The 21,830-nt window shown below is 43.4% G+C and overlaps 1 protein-coding gene across 3 annotated transcripts in view; it reads right to left on the bottom strand.

Annotated features, from left to right (window-relative positions):
* Window positions 1-1,743: 1,743 nt before the first annotated feature.
* Window positions 1,744-21,830, bottom strand: part of LOC121578323 (rho GTPase-activating protein 40) — a 37,237-nt gene continuing 17,150 nt past the window's right edge. For all 3 annotated transcript variants that reach the window (XM_041892634.1, XM_041892633.2, XM_041892632.1), the window contains exons 4-15: window positions 21,197-21,302; window positions 15,877-16,040; window positions 10,723-10,888; window positions 10,488-10,579; window positions 10,274-10,351; window positions 9,929-10,088; window positions 8,682-8,764; window positions 4,634-4,849; window positions 4,300-4,440; window positions 3,957-4,093; window positions 3,638-3,705; window positions 1,744-2,891 (exon numbers count right to left, since the gene is read on the bottom strand). In XM_041892634.1, coding sequence (XP_041748568.1) covers window positions 2,776-2,891; window positions 3,638-3,705; window positions 3,957-4,093; window positions 4,300-4,440; window positions 4,634-4,849; window positions 8,682-8,764; window positions 9,929-10,088; window positions 10,274-10,351; window positions 10,488-10,579; window positions 10,723-10,888; window positions 15,877-16,040; window positions 21,197-21,302 — 1,527 coding nt within the window. In that variant the 3' untranslated portion in view covers window positions 1,744-2,775. The remainder of the gene's footprint in view (window positions 2,892-3,637; window positions 3,706-3,956; window positions 4,094-4,299; window positions 4,441-4,633; window positions 4,850-8,681; window positions 8,765-9,928; window positions 10,089-10,273; window positions 10,352-10,487; window positions 10,580-10,722; window positions 10,889-15,876; window positions 16,041-21,196; window positions 21,303-21,830) is intronic.

Here is a 21,830-nt window from a genome sequence, read left to right as displayed (position 1 = left end):
CAAAAAATGTGGCAAAGAAATTAACTTTTTGTCCTGAATACAAAGCATTATGTTTGGGGCAAATCCAACACAACACATTACTGAGTACCACTCATATTTTCAAGCATAGTGGTGGCAGCATCATGTTATGGGTATGCTTGTCATCGGCAAGGACTAGGGAATTATTTTTGGGATAAAAATAAATGAAATAGAGCAAATCCTAGAGGAAAACTTGGTTCAGTCTGCTTTCCAGCAGACACTGGGAGACTAATTCACCTTTCAGCAGGACAATAACTTAAAACACAAGGCCAAATCTACACTGGAGTTGCTTACCAAGAGTGGCCTTGTTTCAGTTTGGATTTAAATTTGCTTGAAAATCTATGGCAAGTCTTGAAAATGGTTGTCTAGCAATGATCAACAACCAACTTGACAGAGCTTGAATAATTTTTTAAAGAATGATGGGCAAATATTGTACAACCCAGGTGTGCAACGCTCTTGCACATCTGTAATTACCCCCAAAAGACTCACATCTGTAATTGCTGACAAAGGTGTTTCTAACATGGATTGACTCAGGGGGTTGAATAATTATCTAATGAGGACACATTTTTCATACATTACATTTTATTTTTTAGAATTTTTCTTCCACTTTGACGTTAGAGTATTTTGTGTAGATCGTAAAAAAATTATATAAAATTACATCTATTTTAATTCCACTTTGTAACTCAACAAAATGTGGAAAAAAGTCAAGGGGGTTGAATACTTTCCGAAGGCACTGCACCTACTGTAAAATATGGTGGTGGATCTTTGATATTATGGGGTTATTTGCTTCCACTGGTCCTGGGGCCCTTGTTAAGTTCAACGGCATCATGGACTTTACCCAGTACCAGGACATTTTAGCCAAAACTTGGTTGCCTCTGCTAGGAGGCAGAGGGCCAGGTCGCAGTTGTAAATGAGAACTTGTTCTCAACTGGTTTACCTGGTTAAATAAAGGTGAAATAAAAATAAAATAAAAAGGAGGCTGAAATGTGGCCGGAAGTGGATCGTCCAGCAAGAGAATAACCCCAAGCACACATCAACATCTACTAATAAATGGTTAATTGGCCACAAAATCAACATTTGAAACGCATTGAAAACCTGTGGTTTCAATTAAAGATGGCAGTCCATGAGCTCAGATGAAGTATATCAAGGATCTGGAAGGATTCTATATGAAGGACTGGTCTAAGATCCCTCCCAATGTGTTCTCCAACTCATAAAACATTTTAGAAAAAGGCTCAGTGCCGTTATCTTCGCAAGGTATTGAAAGGTATTGAAAACGGGTGTCACTCATTTTTACCCCATATTTTTTGAGAATTATATTATTTGTAAACAAAATCTCTTTCTAAAAGCAATTGTATTAGTATAAAATAATTTCCCTATTTTTTTACCATACAATATAGCTCAGTATTTGAATAATTTATTTTTATACAGTCATTTTTGCTAATCTTTATCAAGGGTGTCAATAATTTCAGACCCCACTCATGGTAGGTTGTCATGTAGAAGATAATGTACATGGTGGTCACAGGAGGTTGGTGGCACCTTAATTGGGGAGGACAGGCTGGTGGTAATGGCTGGAGTGACATAAATGGGTTCCATGTGTTTGATGCCATTCCATTCGTTCCTTTCCAGCCATTATCATGAGTCAACCTTCCCTCAGCAGCCTCCACTGATGGTGGTGCATACTGTTTGTAACATCTGAGCATCATCAAAACGTGTAAACACTATTAATAGATTTCATATACGAAATGTATTTTCAAGAGGAACTGAGGACAAATGGGTAATAGAAATAGAAAAAGAGGGATGCGGAGGTGCATCAAAATACAGCTCATCAACAAAGGTACTGTACAAGAGCAAGACCACTGTAAAAGTCCCCAAAAAGACTGGATGAGCTTACATGACTGTTATGTTACTATTTCAGCAACAAACATACCTATTCATTTCAAAGGACAACATTCATGACTACATACACGTACATACAGATAGACACATCCAATCAATTATAAATAGTCAATCAATCCATCGCCAGATTCAATACTTAAAATCCTTCGTTCATCAAAAACAAAAATGAGAAAACAGAAACGAAGACCAGCTTCACTCTCTGTTATTAAACAACCGTTCCCTTTAGAGGTCCAGTAGTAATGTATTAAAGGCTGACCTTTGATCCCTTAAAGAGAAGAAGGATCTCTGTCCTCTACTCTGATTAGGGCTCTTATAGAGTCTGCAGGGACAGGGCCCAAAGGCCCCAGAAAGAACAGAGCCAAAGTCATACACAGGGGACATGACATGGGGCTATCAGCTCATTAGAGTCTTTGACTGTCCCCCTCACTCTCCCATTCCTTTTGTGATCAAATGTCTGAGCAGAAAGAATGGAGATACAAAAAAAGAAAGAGAGAGTGAGAGAGACTCGGCGGCTGCTGTCGTAGCCAGCGGTGCATCAGATCCCCATCTGGGCTCCTGCGGACGCTGGGAGGTGATTGGCTGAGAGCTGACAAGTCAAGAAGCAGCCAAAGCCTCTCCTCCATCTGAAGGTGGAGTGTTTTTGAGCAGTAGCTCTCCCTCTCTGTCTATCTCTGCTTTGCTCCACCTAGTCTGGTCTCCCCTGCATTGGGAAAAGGAAAGGGGGAGAGAGGGCTCAGTCTTGAGGTGGTTTGTTTTTTAACAGCAGCAGCATCTTCCTCCTCTCCTCCTCCTGGTCTCCCTCCTCCTCTGGCTGGCTCTTGAAGCCCCCTACTGGTCTCTCCCTTTGCCTGCGGCTGTCTCTTATTGGTGCAGCCCCCTGGTGGTGACCAGGGGTTTCAGTTTGATGACCCACTCCCCACTGGGGTTGGTGTTGCACAGGTCCAGGAGATGGGTCTCTGGGTCTAGGCAGTGTTCACCTACGGGACAGAACAGATCAACACAAGGCTGAATCCATACTGATGGACAGATTTATACAGGTTCCTCTCATTGAGATAAAATCTCTTCTGCAAGAGAGATGTTGAAAACAGTTTGAAACAGTGTTCTCGGCTTTACTGACAAACCAGGTGCCAACATTGCACCTGGTGCAAGTGTGTGAATGTGAATGTGAATGATTAAGGAAACAGTGTGTATGAGTGGTTGGGTCTGTGAGAGCACAGTATCGTACAGTAGCTACATGTGTAAGCATTTGTCTGCTCCGATAACTGCAGATGCACACAGATGGCTCGCTCTCCCCCCACCCTCTCTGTCTTTCCCCTCTCTCTCTCTCCAGTTCATTGCATAAGACCTGGCCAGCTTAATCAGTTCAAAGAGCAGAAAGACGTGCAAATGTCAGAGTCACTTATGTAACCTTTTAATGTGGCTCTCAGCCTTTATTGATTTTATTTAACCTTTATTTAACCAGGTAAGCCAGTTGAGAACAAGTTCTCATTTACAACTGCGACCTGGCCAAGATAAAGCAAAGCAGTGCGATAAAAACAACAACACAAGTTACAGCCTGAGAAGATAGCAAACCTGGATTCAAATGCTATTTTAAATAATGTATTTAGCTGTGCTTGATTGAGCTTGCCTGTTGCAATTGAACCAATAGAAAGAAAGAAAGCACTCAAGCCAGGTCTGGTAAATAGTCTCACTACGGAGCGAAGGTTTGTGCTGTGGTACCTACCGATATTTCCTCCCACTTCATAGATGGCACAGTCCGGGTAGGATCCCGAACCATTTACTGAACCGTTCCTGTGATAAAGAACAGACAGACATGCAATTTATTCTGTTATTCTGTTAAACACTTTCACAACTTCCATTTCTACCCGGTAAATAGGCAATGCAGTATTTCTGAAGCATTAGTTTTCTATAGTCCTCTGCTTAGAGGTCATCACTAGGGCAGAGTTTTCCCTGGTCAGCTGACGTAGTCGGGAAAAACTGTGTGTTGGTCTATAGGGCTTTGTACTAAATACATTTGATTGATTGATTGTAGTGTAATGTACCTCTTGGTGTTGTCGGAGCTGCAGAGGTGCCTGTGGAACTGAGCCAGCAGGTCTGAAGCCCTGGAGTTGATGTTCACCTGCACCTCCATGGTGCTGCTCATCAGATCTCCCACCTGGATCTTCACTGTACGACACGGCTGGTGGGGGAGATGAGGGAGGGGATAATAATATTTGCATCATTTAGCAGAGAAATCCAGAGCCACATACAATCTTCTGCTTATTTTATTCACATCCTTTATATGAGTGACCTTCGTTGAGATTAAAGATCTAATTTACAAGTGACCTAGGGTCTTCTTCTCCCAACCAAATCCACAACAAACATCCTGGCCAGTTAAGAGCCTACCTCTGAGTTCTTGTCAGGTTTGTCCTTGCTGTCCTGGTGTATTTTCCTCAGCAGGTTCTTGATGCGTCGGTCGTAGAACTGGTACCTCCGGTTACGGTTCTCATTCAGTTTACGCACCTGGCTCATCACGAAGTTAGGGATCTAAAAGGAAGAAGCAATTTCTTTAATTCACCCGGTTCAGCTGTTTGACGGCATTTTGTTTACAGTAAGTGTGAGTTGTGTAACGTGAATCTACCACTCACCCTAGATGCTAAGGAGGAAGAAGATTAAAAAGATACTTGAATGTTGTGTTTTGGTAGATGTTGGTGGTAGAGCCTGGAGGTCTTTAACTTACGGTCCAGAGCAGGTCCTGGTAGCGTATGAGGAGCCTCATGATGTCAGCAGCCTTCTCGGCCTGTCCCTTCTCGACCCCTGGCCCCCCGTCAGTGAGGCGGGAGGGCATGGCTTTGTGGAGGAACAGGTTAGGGGCCATGATGGTGGACACGGCCCACAGGTTCATACGGTTCCTCCTCTCTCTGGACACCACCTTACTCAGAAACTCCAACAGAGCCTGTCAACGTTGATATTTTGTTGTTGTTGCGATTGATATGGTTGACTTGAATGGTGATAGAGACATATGGAGATGTTTTTTTGTCTGATATACACTTCTCCCCCTTCTTATAATTCTAACAAAGAAAACAATGTTCACACATTTTTTAAACCATCAAGGCAGGAGCCTAACAGACTTTTATACTTTAAATTGGATCAGATATTTTGAGTCATCCATTAAATGTGTCAGCTAAAAGGGGACTAGTTATGTGAATGTGTTAAATATAAGCTAGAAACAGAGTGCCCTCTCATGCCATACGCGGAGGAGTTCACGCACAGTTACAGCAAGACATGACACATCATTAATGCCCCTCCTACATTATGTTATGTACAGTGGCATCAGAAAGTATTCATAAACCTTGACTTATTCCACATTTTGTTGTGTTACAGCCTGAATTCCAAATGGAGAAACTTTTTTTATTTTATTTTTATTAGCCCCCATCTACACACAATACCCCATAATGACAAAGTGAAAACATGTTTTTAGTAATTTATGCAAATTTATTGAAAATGAAATACATAAATATCTCATTTACATAAGTATTCACACCCCTGAGTCAATACTTTGTAGAAGCACCTTTGGCAGCGATTACAGCTGTGAGTCTTTCTGGGTAAGTCTCTAAGAGCTTTCCACACCTGGATTGTGAAACATTTGCCCATTATTCTTTTCAAAATTCTTCAAGCGCTGTCAAATTGGTTATTGATCATTCCTAGATAACCATTTTCAAGTCTTGCCATAGACTTTCAAGTAGATTTGAGTCAAAACTAACACGGCCACTCAGGAACATTCACTGTCTTCTTGGTAAGCAAGTTCAGTGTAGATTTGGCCTTGTGTTTTAGGTTATTGTCCTGCTGAAAGGTGAATTCAACTCCCAGTGCATGGTTGAAAGCAGACTGAACCAGATTTTCCTCTAGGATTTTGCCTGTGCTTAGCTCCATTCCATTTATTTTTCATCCTAAAAAACTCCCCAGTCCTTAACGATTACAAGCATACCCATAACATGATGCAGACACCACTATGCTTGAAAATATGGAGAGTGGTACTCAGTAAAGTGTTGTATTGGATTTGCCCCAAACATAACACTTTATATTCAGGACAAAAAGTTAATTGCTTTGCCACCTTTTCTGCAATATTACCTTAGTGCCTTGTTGCAAACAGGATGCATGTTTTGGAATATTTTTTATTCTGTACAGGCTTCCTGCTTTTCACTCTGTCAATTAGGTTAGTATTGTGGAGTAACTACAATGTTGTTGTGGTCCTCTGTAGCTCAGCTGGTAGAGCACGGCGCTTGTAATGCCAAGGTAGTGGGTTCGATCCCTGGGACCACCCATACACAAAAGATTTATGCACGCATGACTGTAAGTCGCTTTGGATAAAAATCTTTGGAGGGAGTTAAAAGTCCGTGTTGCCCAGCGACAGCCCCAAAACATCACTGCTCTAATGGAGATCTGCATGGAGGAATGGGCCAAAATACCAGCAACAGTTTGTGAAGACTTACAGAAAACATTTGACCTGTGTCATTGCCAACAAAGGGTATATAACAAAGTATTGAGAAACTTTTGTTATTGACCAAATACTTATTTTCCACCATCATTTGCAAATAAATTCATTAAAAATCCTACAATGTAATGTTCTGGAATTTTTTTTCTCATTTTGTCTGTCATAGTTGACGTGTACCTATGATGAAAATTACAGGCCTCTCTCATCTTTTTAAGTGGGAGAACTTGCACAATTGGTGGCTGACTAAATACTTTTTTCCCCCACTGTATATATATCTATTTTTTTGAGCAACAGAATTAAAATTAATCTAGGTTTAAAGTGAAAACTACATTTAGATTAGAGGAAGGATTTAATTTAACTAGGATTAATTTAAAACCTAGGTTTAAAATTTGGTGCAACAAGATTAATAGTTAAACCTTGATTTAACCCAGTTTAACAGTTAATCCATGTTGGTGCAACTTGTTAAGCAAATGTGACTTGTTACTCCTGAATTTATTTAGGCTTGCCATAACAAAACGATTGAATAGTTATTGACTCAAGACATTTCAGCTTTTCATTTTTTTTCTTTGTGTAAACATTTCTAAAAACATAATTCCACTTTGACATTATGGGGTATTGTGTGTAGGCCAGTGACAAAACAAATCTCAATTTAATCAATTTTAAATTCAGGCTATAACACAATTTTTATGGGATAAAGTCAACAAGTGTGAATACTTTCTGAAGGCACTGTAAGTGTGGAGGTTTAAGATGTGCATGCCATTTAAATTGCATCACTATAGACATCTGGGTACCTCACGGAACAACGTAAGCCTACTATCTACTAAACCCTTTAGTAGCCACCTCAAATTCAAATAAATTATCTGGTTCAGTGCATGTAATCCCAGTCCCGAGCCATTGTATTTACAGTGAGGGAAAAAAGTATTTGATCGCCTGCTGATTTTGTACATTTGCCCAATGACAATCAGTCTATAATTTTAATGGTAGGCTTATTTGAACAGTGAGAGACAGAATAACAACAAAACAATCCAGAAAAACGCATGTCAAAAATGTTATAAATTGATTTGCATTTTAATGAGGGAAATAAGTATTTGACCCCTCTGCAAAACATGACTTAGTACTTGGTGGCAAAACCATTGTTGGCAATCACAGAGGTCAGACGTTTTCAATGCCTGGCTGAGGGAAGGAGGTTCTCACCCAAGATTTGACGGTACATGGCCCCGTCCATCGTCCATTTGATGCGGTGAAGTTGTCCTGTCCTCTTAGCAGAAAAACACCCCCAAAGCATAATGTTTCCACCTCCATGTTTGACGGTGGGGATGGTGTTCTTGGGGTCATAGGCAGCATTCCTCCTCCTCCAAACACGGCGAGTTGAGTTGATGCCAAAGAGCTCAATTTTGGTCTCATCTGACCACAACACTTTCACCCAGTTCTCCTCTGAATCATTCAGATATTCATTGGCAAACTTCAGACGGGCATGTATATGTGCTTTCTTGAGCAGGGGACCTTGCGGGCGCTGCAGGATTTCAGTCCTTCACGGCGTAGTGTGTTACCAATTGTATTCTTGGTGACTATGGTCCCAGCTGCCTTGAGATCATTGACAAGATCCTCCCGTGTAGTTCTGGGCTGATTCCTCACCGTTCTCATGATCATTGCAATTCCACGAGGTGAGATCTTGCATGGAGCCCCAGGCCGAGGGAGATTGACAGTTATTTTGTGTTTCTTCCATTTGCGAATAATCGCATCAACTGTAGTCACCTTCTCACCAAGCTGCTTGGCGATGGTCTTGTAGCCCATTCCAGCCTTGTGTAGGTCTACAATCTTGTCCCTGACATCCTTAGAGAGCTCTTTGGTCTTGGCCATGGTGGAGAGTTTGGTATCTGATTGATTGATTGCTTCTGTGGACAGGTGTCTTTTATACAGGTAACACACTGAGATTAGGAGCACTCCCTTTAAGAGTGTGCTCCTAATCTCAGCTCGTTACCTGTATAAAAGACACCTGGGAGCCAGAAATCTTTCTGATTGAGAGGGGGTCAAATACTTATTTCCCTCATTAAAATGCAAATCAATTTATAACATTTTTGACATGCGTTTTTCTGGATTTTTTTGTTGTTATTCTGTCTCTCACTGTTCAAATAAACCTACCATTAGAATTATAGACTGATCATTTCTTTGTCAGTGGGCAAACGTACAAAATCAGCAGGTGATCAAATACTTTTTTCACTCACTGTATTAGGAGTTGACTGTATGAACAAATCTCTATAGCGCTTCCTCAGTTTGAAATCCATCAACATACCTTTAGTGTGTTTCTGTTGGGTTCAGGCAGAAGAAGGATGAGAAGGTTCAGAACATGTAGCTTCTGTTTCAGCTCAGGGATGTCTGGATAGGAGAGGACAGAGAATTACTATCAGTATGCTATTTCTGTAGAGCAGGGTTCTTCAATTCCGGTCCTGGAGGGCCGAAACACCTTTGTTTTTCATCCTCTCCTTCTAATCAGGGGCTAATTCAGACCTGGTACACCAGGTGAGTGCAATTAACTACCAGGTAGAAATAAAAAAACAGAAGTGTTTCGGCCCTCCAGGCCCGGAATTGAAGAACCCTGCTGTAGAGCAAACAGCGGACAAGGTGTGAATGAACTGAACACACAGGAATGTATGTATAAAACAATACACAAAATAATCAACAGAAAGGCTGATTGTGAATTAACCATAGAAATAATGTAGATCTGAACTGTGGCCTGGCTGGTCTCTGGGTAATGACGCAGCTTCCGGCACACATGCAGTGTCAGCATAGGTTTGAATCTGGCCTACTGCCATTTAGCACAATCTCTATCCATCCCCACAGTTATCCTCTCTCTCTATCTGTTCAATAAACTCAGAGTAGACCTTAAAATATATATTTTTTAAAGAAATAGATCTGAACTGAACACTAATTTTCTCTCCTTTAGCTCAACAACGACCTGATCTGCAGAAGAAGAGGTGTCTAAAAATGATAAAGATTCACCTCACAAGCTATAGGCCTAGCTAGTCATCATCAATCAGATCGTTATTTATTATTGTCGTCTATCATTTCATTATTTCTTTAATGACATTAAATGGTACAGGGAGCGATTGCATTATTAGCACATTACATTAGAACAGCTTAACGGCTATCGAGTTGTTTATCTTCTCTTAGACCTTTAATAAGAGATAAGAGTTTTTATATTCCGCTATCGATACAGTAATAACGACTTAGGTAATTATGCTAAATGCTTAGATAGTTATGACTATGCACACTATGGGTTGCGTGACTGAGCATGCAGGGTTATATTCTGCTGTCGATACAGTAATGACACTCAGACACTTAGCTATGCTATATGCACAGCATGCAGGTCTGTGACTGCCTGAGTAATCACAGGCCACATAATAATGAGCGTGTTACTCCGACCAACTCATGACCGATGAATCAGCACGGGTTGGTGCACATGTAGTTGATGTCTTGTGTATGAAATTCCTTGCATGAGAGGAATAATATGGTGTATGGTTTGTTGTTGCTCTGGCTCACCCCTGACAGCGCTGAATGTGTTGAGGTGCTCTGTGGTGAGCAGTGGAGAAGGCAGTTCTCTGATAAACTTCTTCACTAACGCTGCAGCATCGTTAGGGCTGACCTCTTCCCAACTGAATCCTCCACTGTAGAAGTTCTGCTCCAGATCCTGCTGCAGCTTCTAATAAAAACATGGGACAAAACAGATAACATTCAGTAAACAATAGGTATAGTTATGTGTGCTATTTTCTCAGTCATATTCCTTCCTTCCATATGAACACTCAAAATATGCCATGGCCAAGAAAGGGACAGGGAGGATATGAATGAGTGTGAAAAAAGTGTCTGTTCATCCTGAAATGATCTCACCTTGATTCTGGACTGAGAACCTGGAACCCGCAGAATGCCTTCTGAGTCTACTCCTCTCTTCTCCAGAAAAGAGAGCAGCTATAGAGGAGAGAGAGAAATATAAATAAACCTAAGAGCAACAGCATTCATGCAGGTCATCATGCTCTTGCATAGGTTTTCAATATACAGTAGATACTAGAAATGGGATGATGTTAACTAAAGCTGTTTAGCTTACCGCCTGCAGGATAAGAGGAGTGGTGGCAGTGGGCTTGACTTTCTGATCATTCTCCAACAGCGTGGCCAGGGGAACCCCAAACAGGGTGCTCTCTTTGAACGAGAGAGAGCGAGAGAGAGGTTAGCATAGCAACCCTATACAACTTTGCATTCTCCCAGGGCTTGACACATGCGTTTAGCAGCAGAGACAGGAGAGGCATGTGGTGTGCATGTCATGTTACAGGGAGTTCACATACCTAGTATCTTCCTCTTGCAAGTTTTGTGTCTCTTCACGTCGAGCTCCAGCAGGTCGCAGAGCGCTGTCATGTCGATGAGGGCCAGCTGACGAACCTTCTTCATGTCCTGATTGGACAGGTCCTGGATACGAGTCACACCCAGACGACACTGAGGGCAGATCATCCTCTGTATGTGTGTGGGGGGGATAATATAAGCAAGGGATCAGAAACAACAGTTTGTTTTTGTTAAACATCTCTTCATTTTTCCCTTTCTGTCTCTGTATGGAATGCCTATAACTCAAAAAATGAAAACAAAGAAATGGTTGGCCTTGTGTGTTTACTTAACGTGTTCTATTTGAATTGCTCCTTCGGTGTCTCACTATGGGTAATGCATCGTAGGGGGGTTGTCTCAGGAAGATCCCATCACAAGTCGTCTGTCGTAGACGGCCAATAGTGGACCACTCCACTTCCCATATACTGGGCCGTAGTCCGCTCCCATCTTCACTTCTTTCATCTTCCTCACGGACTCGATTAGATCCTCTAAAACTCTCCTCAACATCGACATGGACCACTGCTTTCCTGCTAACCTGTTCACAGGTGGGCCGTCAAGGACTTCACTGAGCTTAGGACAGCAGCTTCTCGTCGAAAGCTACTTCTCAGTATCTGGCTCAGCTAGTGCCACACGGCTAACTCTTGCCCTACCAGCCCACTAAGCTACCTGCTTTGTGCTGCTTATTCCCACTGAGATGGAAGAAAGGAAAGATACTTTCGAGATTTGGTTAGCCACACTCTAAGCTAACCTAGCTAGCTAAAGAAGAATGCATATTCTCTTCAGCTAGCTGTGTGTTTGTTATAGCTAGGCTGCTAACCCACTGGGTGAACACTAGCTACCTTACAACAGGACTAGTTAGCTGCACAGCTTAACATCGAACAGCACACGCATAGCCCGGGTTTCCATACCGGCGCTATGGCTACCTCTACCCCTGCACAGGACAAGACCAGCGTCTTGCCAGTGTGGGTCTTTCATGTCAGGGAGGGACACACATTCCATCTGTGTCGACTTCTGGAGCTCAGTTAGCCCACGCTACAACGCGAAGCTAACCAGCTAGCTCACCAAAAACTTACGCCACACACTTTGTCTTCAGCTAGCAGTGTACTAGCAATGGCTAGACTACTAACCTACAGGGTGAACACTAGTTAGCTAACGCCAGGACTAGCTCCACAGAACGTTGACCAGTACACGCTCAGAGCTAGCTCTTCCTAGCTAAACTGGGTAGCATTACTTCCGCTCGTTTAGCTTACCAGCAACTTCGCTGGCTATGCTGACCTGTTTTGCCTCTCAGTACTGCAGTCATGGGAGATTTTCAGCCTGTAGAGCAACACGGTGCTCTACGGCTAACAAAGAGCTAACTACAGTGAGGTGTTTAGCTACTAGGCTCCTACTAGTTTGTTGAGCTGTACGGACCCCACGGTCAGGCTTTGAGTAGCACATGTACAGTATAACCCGGCTAACAGAACCATCTCTCCCAGAGTTATGGCTACTGCTTTCCCCGTACTCGGCGAACTAAGCCAAGCACTAGAATTCCTGGATTTTCTAGCTACCGACGGCTAAACTGACCAGTTACACCGCACAATACAATGGTCAAAAGAGGCTCTCCAGACCGAAGAGCAACACGGTTCTCCTCGGCTAACACGGTGCTAGCTATAGCTAGAATAGTAACCCACTGGGGGACTACTCGCTAGCTAAAACCAATTACGAGAATCTCATGGCTTAGCGTCATCTAGCACACGCTTAACCCAGGTAACAAAGGTTACGTATGTAACCACGGTAATGTGAGCTATTGGATCAATCCAAAATGGTATCCTTTCGCTCGGCAGGATACATTCCGAGTAAGAATTTCATATTAGTCCCGTGTACCAGGTAGTGCTGCGACTGACCCCGTTAAATAGCTGCTGCCGTATTACTCCCACCTCATGTTTTTTTTCGAGGCGCCGTAGATCACTGACAAGACGATTGGAGTGATCCAATAGCTCACATAACCGTGGTTACATACGTAACCTTTGTTATGTAGCACTATATTTGATCACTGCAATATCGTATCACAATACCAGATTAAATCGGTGAACTAGGCATGGCCAGACAAGAGTAAAATCCCGTAGGACTGAGCTCAGGGCAGTCTTGGTTGCTGTGTCCCTCCATCCCCCTCCAGGGAAGTGGAGGCAACACCCAACATGGCCGTCCCGACCTGGTTGGCGGCAGCAACATTGACTCAATAGTACCTAGCAAAAGTGATAGCCGACGCCCAACTAGCCGAGGTGCAGATTTCATCAAGGGGAACTCCTTGGAGCAGGGCCCATGATGTAGCTACTCCTCTAGTAGAATATGCCACCACAGCAGACGGCAAAGGCCGGCCAGCCAGCTGATATGCTGTAGTAATAATGTCCACAATCCAATGTGAGAGTCTCTGTTTCGATAGGCTCTTCCCCAGAACTCTGACCATAACACACGAACAGCTGATCCGACTGTCATATTGTCTTAGTCCGTGTAACATAAGTGTCTAGTGCCCTCAACGGGCACAGCACACTTGGGGAAAAACCCAGCCCACTCGCAGCCATGGGAGGTGCATATGCGGACAAATGTGAGAGCCAATTCACATGTCTGTCAGACAGGACCTTTGGCAAGAAAGAGGGGTTAGGCCGGAGGATAACACTCCCCCTGCCTGCACCCATTCAGAAACATTCAGCGCTCACTGAAAGAGCATAAAGTTCACTAACCATCTTAGTGGAGGTAATAGCCAACAGGAATGCCACCTTCATGGATAGGTGCTTCAAAGACGCTAACGCCAGGGGCTTGAAGGGTGGCCTAACAAGTGCTGCCAGCACCACGTCAAGGTTCCAGTTTGGCACCGAACGGTCCTTCGCTGGATGCAGACGTCTAACTCACTTCATAAACTTGGAGAGCAATGGGTGGCCACCCATGGGTCCCTCCGGGCCATCGTCATGGCACGCCGAAATTGCGGCCAAATACAGTGCATTCGGAAAGTATTCAGACCCCTTCACTTTTTCCACATTTTGTTACGTTACAGCCTTAATTCTAAAATCGATAAAATAGTTGTTTTCCCTCATCATTCTACAAACAATACCCCATAATGACAAAGCAGATGTATAAAAAACTAGAACTTAAATAACACATTTACATAAGTATTCAGACCCTTTACACAGTACTTTTTTGAAGCACCTTTGGCAGCGATTACAGCCTCGAGTCTTCTTGGGTATGACACTACAAGCTTGGCACACCTGTATTTGGGGAGTTTCTCCCATTCTTCTCTGCAGATCCTCTCAAGCTCTGTCAGGTTAGATGGGGAGCGTTGCTGCACAGCTATTTTCAGGTCTCTCTAGAGATGTTAGATTGGGTTCAAGTCCAGGCTCTGGCTGGGCCTACTCCTGCGTTGTCTTGGCTGTGTGCTTAGGGTCGTTGTCCTGTTGGAAGGTGAACCTTCACCCAAGTCTGTGGTCCTGAGCACTCCGGAGTAGGTTTTCATCAAGGATCTCTCTTTCCCTCGATCCTGACTAGTCTCCCTGTCCCTGCCACTGAAAAACATCCCCACAGCATGATGCCGCCACCACGCTTCACCGTAGGGATGGTGCCAGGTTTCCTCCAGACGTGACACTTGGCATTCAGGCTAAAGAGTTCAATCTTGGTTTAATCAGACCAGAGAATCTTGTTTCTCATGGTCTGAGAGTCTTTAGGTGCCTTTTGGCAAACTCCAAGCGGGCTGTCATGTGCTTTTTCCTGAGGAGTGACATCCATCTAGCCACTCTACCATAAAGGCCTGATTGGTGGAGTGTTGCAGAGATGGTTGACCTTCTGGAAGGTTCTCCCATCTCCACAGAGGAACTCTGGAGCTCTGTCAGATTGGCCATCGGGATCTTGGTCACCTCCCTGACCAAGGCCCTTCTCCCCCGATTGCTCAGTTTGGCCGGGCGTCCAGCTCTAGGAAGAGTCTTGGAGGTTCCAAACTTCTTCCATTTAAGAATGATGGAGGACACCGTGTTCTTGGGGACCTTCAATGCTGCAGAATTTTTTTGGTACCCTTCCCCAGATCTGTGCCTCGACACAATCCTGTCTCGGAGCTCTACGGACAATTCCTTCGACCTCATGGCTTGATTTTTTACTCTGACATGCACTGTCAACTGTGGGACTTTACATAGACAGGTGTGTGCCTTTCCAAATCATGTCCAATCATTTGAATTTACCTCAGGTGGACTCCGTTTCAAGTTGTAGAAACATCTCAAGGATGATCAATGGAAACAGGATGCACCTAAGCTCAATTTCGAGTCTCATAGCAAAGGGTCTGAATACTTATGTAAATAAGGTCTCTGTTTTTTATTTGTAATAAATTTGATACAATTTGCTTTGTCATTATGGGGTAGTGTGTTGATTGATGAGGGTAAAAATGTAATTTAATCAACAGGAGGCTGGACCAAGTCTTGGCCAGTATGGGGCTATCAGGAGCAGCCAGTGGCCTTTCAAAATGACCCTGTCCAGTGTAGCTGTGATCAGGGGAAATGGTGGGAACACAAAGTGTCGTTGCCGGCCAATCGTGAGCGATGGCGTCCAAACCTAGAGGGCCTGGAGGGTCCGACATCGAGTACCAGCTGGGACAACGTCACTGCGCCCTTGTTAATGCACATGGTGCTTAGTGTCAGGACTTCTAAGGGTTGATCCTGTCTAGACTTGGCTTCGGAGAGTATATGAGCACTACAGGAGTTGGCTATATCCCCATAGTGAGACAACAAACAAGTATTTTAAACAGAATTTAAGGTTACTTAATGTAACCCCGGTTCTATGATATTAGGAGTGAGGTGTCTCACCTCGTTTCCCTTCAAGCTCTGCGTGAGGAAGACAAACATGTACTTAGAAGTGAAGATGTACATAAAACCATCCTTTCTTTGTCCTATACTAAATCCTTCATTCTAATACAGGTCATAACACTTATCTAACATACTGTACAGGGGGATTAACCCGAGAATTGTTTTTCGGTGTGAGTTTCAGTGCTTTCAATGATGTAAGGCGACACCAGTGTGTGAAGATAGAGAAAGTGCGAGGAAGTTGCACCGAGAGATAGAAAGAGAGAGAGCGAGAGAGAGAGAGAGAGAGAGAGAGAGTCTTACAGGTAGTGTGCCGTCCTCCTTCCTCTTCCGGTCGTTGTTCTGTATCTGTGGCAGCATGGCCTGTTTCAACAAGATGGCCGCCTGTTCACAGTATGCGACGTCTGTGATGAAGATATCCTCTTTAGGAGCTCCTCCATGCTGTTGCTGTTGCTCCAAGCTGAGCTCTGGCAAACACACACGTTGATGTGTTAATGATAGTGTAAAAAATATATAAATATGTTTTAATGTCACATAGCCATAAGACTGCTGAACAGTTAATCAAATGACTGAAGAAATTGATAATAAGAAGATTGTGGGAGCTGTACTGTTAGATTTCAGTGCAGCCTTTGATATTATTGACCATAACTTATGTGTTATGGCTTTTCAACCTCTGCCATATCGTGGATTCAGAGCTATCTATCGAATAGAACTCAAAGGATTTTCTTTAATGGAAGCTTCTCTAATGTCAAACATGTAAAGTGTGGTGTACCACAGGGCAGCTCTCTAGGCCCTCTACTCTTTTCTATTTTTACCAATGACCTGCCACTGGCATTAAACACAGCATGTGTGTCCATGTATGCTGATGATTCAACCATATACGCATCAGCAACCACAGCTAATGAAGTCATTGAAACCCTTAAAGAGTTGCAGTCTGTTTTGGAATGGGTGGCCACTAATAAACTGGTCCAGAACATCTCTAAAACTAAGAGCATTGTATTTGGTACAAATCATTCCCTAAGTTCTAGACCTCAACTGAATATGGTAATGAATTGTGTGGCTGTTGAACAAATTGAGGAGACTAAATTACTTGGCATTACCTTAGATTGTAAACTATCATGGTCAAAACATATAGATTCAATGGTTGTAAAGATGGGGAGAGGTCTGTCCATAATAAAGAGATGCTCTGCTTTTTTGACACCACACTCCAAAAAGCAAGTTCTGCAGGCTCTAGTTTAGTCTAATCTTGATTATTGTCCAGTCGTGTGGTCCAGTGCAGCAAGGAAAGACCTAGTTAAGCTGCAGCTGGCCCAAAACAGAGCGGCACGTCTTGCTCTTCATTGTAATCAGAGGGCTTATATAAATACTATGCATGCCAGTCTCTCTTGACTAAGAGTTGAGGAGAGACTGACTGCATCACATCTTTTTATAAGAAACATTAATGTGTTGAAAATCGCAAATATTTTGCATAGTCAACTTACACACAGCTCTGACACACACACTTACCCCCACCAGACATGCATTATATAGAGCCATTATTGCATGGAACTCCGTTCCATCTCATATTGCACAAATAAACAGCAAACCTGGTTTCAAAAAACAGATAAAGCAACACCTCACAGCACAACGCCTCTCCCCTATTTGACCTAGATAGTTTGTGTGTATGTATTGATATGTAGGCTACGTGTGCCTTTAACAAAAAATGTATGTAGTTCTGTCCTTGAGCTGTTCTTGTCTATTAATGTTCTGTATTAAGTCATGTTTCATGTTTTGTGTGGACCCCAGGAAGAGAATCTGCTGCTTTTGCAACCGCTAATGAGGATCCTAGTAAAATACCAAATGACTACCCGGACTATTTGCATGTTTACAGCCCTCTAACCAATTGTACTATTATGTGTGTTTTTTCGCGTTATTTGTCATTTATTCTGTACATAATGTTTCTGCCATCGTCTCTTATAACCAAAAATAACTTCTGGATATCAGGACAGCGATTACTCACCTCGTATTGGACGAAGATTTTTTCTTAAATGAGTCGGACGCAAAGGATATCCTACAGACACCCGACAAGGCCCAAATCCCTGTCATTCGCAGGAGAAAGAGACAGAGATATCGTGGACGTAGGTCGGGGTGCCTTGTAAGGATCCGACGGCGAGCGAGTAAACTGCCTCTTCCATCAATCCTATTAGCCAATGTTCAATAATTTGAAAATAAATTAGATGACCTACGATTACGGTTATTCTACCAACAGGACATTAAAAACGGTAATATCTTATGTTTCACCAAGTCGTGGCTGAACGACGACATGGACAAGATACAGCTGACGGGCTATACACTACATCGGCAGGATAGAACGGCTGACTCCGGTAAGACAAGGGGTGGCGGTCTGTGTATATTTGTAAACAACAGCTAGTGCACAAAATCAAATACTAAGGAAGTCTCTAGGTTTTGCTCACCTGAGGTAGAGTATCTTATGATAAGCTGTAGACCACACTATTTACCAAGAGAGTTTTCATCTATATTTTTCATAGCTGTCTATTTACCACCACAAACCAATACTGGCATTAAGATTGCACTGAATGAGCTGTATAAGGCCATAAGTAAACAGGAAAACGCTCATCCAGAGGCAGCGCTCCTAGTGGCCGGGGACTTTAATGCAGGGAAACTTAAATCCGTTCTACCATCATGTTAAATGTGCAACCAGAGGAAAAAAAACTCTAGACCACCTTTACTCCACACACAGAGACGCATACAAAGCTCTCCCTCGCCCTCCATTTGGCAAATCTGACCATAACTCTATCCTCCTGATTCCTGCTTATAAGCAAAAACTAAAGCAGGAATCACCAGTGACTCGGTTAATAAAAAAGTGGTCAGATGACGCAGATGCTAAGATACAGGACTGTTTTGCTAGCACAGACTGGAACATGTTCCGGGATTCTTCAGATAGCATTGAGGAGTACACCACATCAGTCACTGGCTTCATCAATAAGTGCATCGATGACGTCGTCCCCACAGTGACCGTATGTACATACCCCAACTAGAAGCCATGGATTACAGGCAACATCCGCACTGAGCTAAAGGGTAGAGCTGCCGCTTTCAAGGAGCGGGACTCTAACCCGGACGCTTATAAGAAATCCCACTATGCCCTCCGACGAACCATCAAACAGGCAAAGAGTCAATACAGGACTAAGATTTAATCGTACTACACCGGCTCTGACGCTCGTCTGATGTGGCAGGGCTTGAAAACTATTACAGACTACAAAGGGAAGCACAGCCGCGAGCTGCCCAGTGACACAAGCCTACCAGACGAGCTAAACGACTTCTATGGTCGCTTTGAGGCAAGCAACACTGAAGCATGCATGAGAGCACCAGCTGTTCCAGATGACTATGTGATCACGCTCTCCGTAGCCGATTTGAGTAAGACTTTTAAGCAGGTCAACATTCACAGACGGATTACCAGGACGTGTACTCCGAGCATGTGCTGACCAACTGGCAAGTGTCTTCACTGAAATTTTTAACATGTCCCTGACTGAGTCTGTAATACCAACATGTTTCAAGCAGACCACCATAGTCCCCGTGCCCAAGGACACTAAGATAACCTGCCTAAATGACTACCGACCCGTAGCACTAACATCTGTAGCCATGAAGTGCTTTGAAAGGCTGGTCATGGCTCACATCAACACCATTATCCCAGAAACCCTAGACCCACTCCAATTTGCATACCGCCCCAACAGTTCCACAGATGATGCAATCTCTATTGCACTCCACACTGCCCTTTCCCACCTGGACAAGAGGAACACCTACGTGAGAATGCTATTCATTGACTACTGCTCAGCGTTCAACACCATAGTGCCCTCAAAGCTCATCACTAAGCTTAGGATCCTGGGACTAAACACCTCCCTCTGCAACTGGATCCTGGACTTCCTGACTGGCCGCCCCCAGGTGGTAAGGGTAGGTAACAACACATCTGCCACACTGATCCTCAACACGGGGGCCCCTCAGGGGTGCGTGCTCAGTCCCCTCCAATACTCCCTGTTCACCCATGACTGCATGGCCAGGCACGACTCAAACACCATCATTAAGTTTGCCGACGACACGACAGTGGTAGACCTGATCAGCGACAACGATGAGACAGCCTATAGGGAGGAGGTCAGAGACCTGGCCGTTCTACAGCTGCACCATCGAGAGCATCCTGACTGGTTGCATCACCGCCTGGTATGGCAACTGCTCGGCCTCCGACCGCAAGACACTACAGAGGGTAGTGCATATGGCCCAGTACATCACTGGGGCCAAGCTTCCTGCCATCCAGGACCTCTATACCAGGCGGTGTCAGAGGAAGGCCCTCAAAATTGTCAAAGACTCCAGCCACCCTAGTCATAGACTGTTCTCTCTGCTACCGCATGGCAAGCGGTACCAGAGTGCCAAGTCTAGGTCCAAAAGGCTTCTCAAAAGCTTCTATCCCCAAGCCATAACTCCTGAACAGCTAATCATGGCTACCCGGACTATTTGCACTGCCCCCCCCACCCCATCTTTTTACGCTGCTGCTACTCTGTTAATTATTTATGCATAGTCACTTAAACTCTACCCACATGTACATATTACCTCAACTACCTCAACTAGCCGGTGCCCCTGCACATTGACTCTGCACCGGTACCCCCCTGTATATAGCCTCCATACTGTTATTTTATTTTACTTCTGCTCTTTTTTTCTCAACACTTTTTTGTTGTTGTTGTTTTATTTTACTTATTTATTAAAAAATAAATGCATTGTTGGTTAAGGGCTGTAAGTAAGCATTTCATGGTAATGTCTACACCTGTTGTATTCGGCGCATGTGGCAAATAACATTTGATTTGATTTGATTTGAACCCCCCCTCCCCTTTTTTTTAATGCTGCTGCTACTCACTGTTTATTATCTACGCATAGTCACTTTACCCCTACCTACATGTACATTTTACCTTAACTAACCTGTACCCCCGCACATTGACTCGGTACCGGTACCCCCTGTATATAGCCTCGTTATTGTTATTTTATTGTGTTATTTATTAATTTATTTTTTATACTTTCGTTTATTTAGTAAACATTTTCTTAAGTCTTATTTTTTCTTAAAACTGCATTGTTGGTTAAGGGCTTGTAAGTAAGCATTTACACCTGTTGTATTCGGCGCATGTGACAAATAAAATTGGATTTGAAATGACATACACCGGATAGGTGCAGTGAAATGTGTTGTTTTACAGGGTCAGCCATAATAGTATGACGCCCCTGAAGCAAATTAGGGTTAAGTGCCATGCTCAAAGGTACATCGACAGATTTTTAACCTTGTCAGCTCGGGTATTCGAACAATCAACCTTTCAGCTACTGACCCAACGCTCTAACCGCTAGGCTACCTGCCGCCCTAAATAATAGTGTGCCTCATAGTAGTCATAATGGTTAGCATAATGGAGATATCTGAGGTAATAAAACACAAGTAAATGTTCGCTCAATGCATGCTGATCCCAAAGGTGATCTTAAATTAAGTTTAGTTTATTATGACTAGCAAGGCCAGCTGGTCTGGGGAGAGAGTGTTCAGGATTAATCTGAACCAATTAGAACAAAGGATGCAGAGTAGAAATGTGGAGCTAGCTGATACCTTGTAGTAGGGTCTTGTTGATAGTGTCCATGCTGTCCTCTGGTATAGATGATATAGATGCGCTAGGTTCTATAGGCTCAGGGTCTTGAGACTCTGGTAGAGGCGTCTGCATGGGGAGGATAGAAGGCATCAATCAGAAACAAGTCTACCAATGGGGTTGACAAGCTACTGTACCAGTTGATTTGATGTTGTTGTTTTTTATATATATGATTGTGGCCTACAGTTAAGAAAATACAAATCCCAGAGAGAATAACACATGAGAGCATTATACAACACTTATTTCCATTGTGGTCCTAGCTGTCCTTTTGCATCATTTCACTGTCAGATGAATGGGAGCAGGGAGAGAGAAGAGGTGTTTTCTAGTGTTAAATAACTGATATGATCAGAGGAACAGCAGTTCTATTCCCATCTCGGGGCTGCTCAGAGACGTGATTTCCCTTTATTCTGATAGGTCAACTGTCTTTCTTAATAGAGTCAGTTAGAACTGTTCTGCTGCTTTGAGAATGGACACCTGAGGAATGAATGAATTAGACTGTTTAACAAAAGAGATTCTCTAAGGTGTTTAGCATTTTTTCATGTTTGTTGATGTCTACTTGACTCAGCAGTGGCTGCTGGTGCAAAATCAAAGAATAAA

The sequence above is a fragment of the Coregonus clupeaformis genome, chromosome 12, assembly GCF_020615455.1.
Source record: "Coregonus clupeaformis isolate EN_2021a chromosome 12, ASM2061545v1, whole genome shotgun sequence".
NCBI classification, from domain to species: Eukaryota; Metazoa; Chordata; class Actinopteri; order Salmoniformes; family Salmonidae; genus Coregonus; species Coregonus clupeaformis.
Note: the sequence above shows the minus strand (reverse complement) of the source record. Positions and strands in the feature narration are given on the sequence as shown.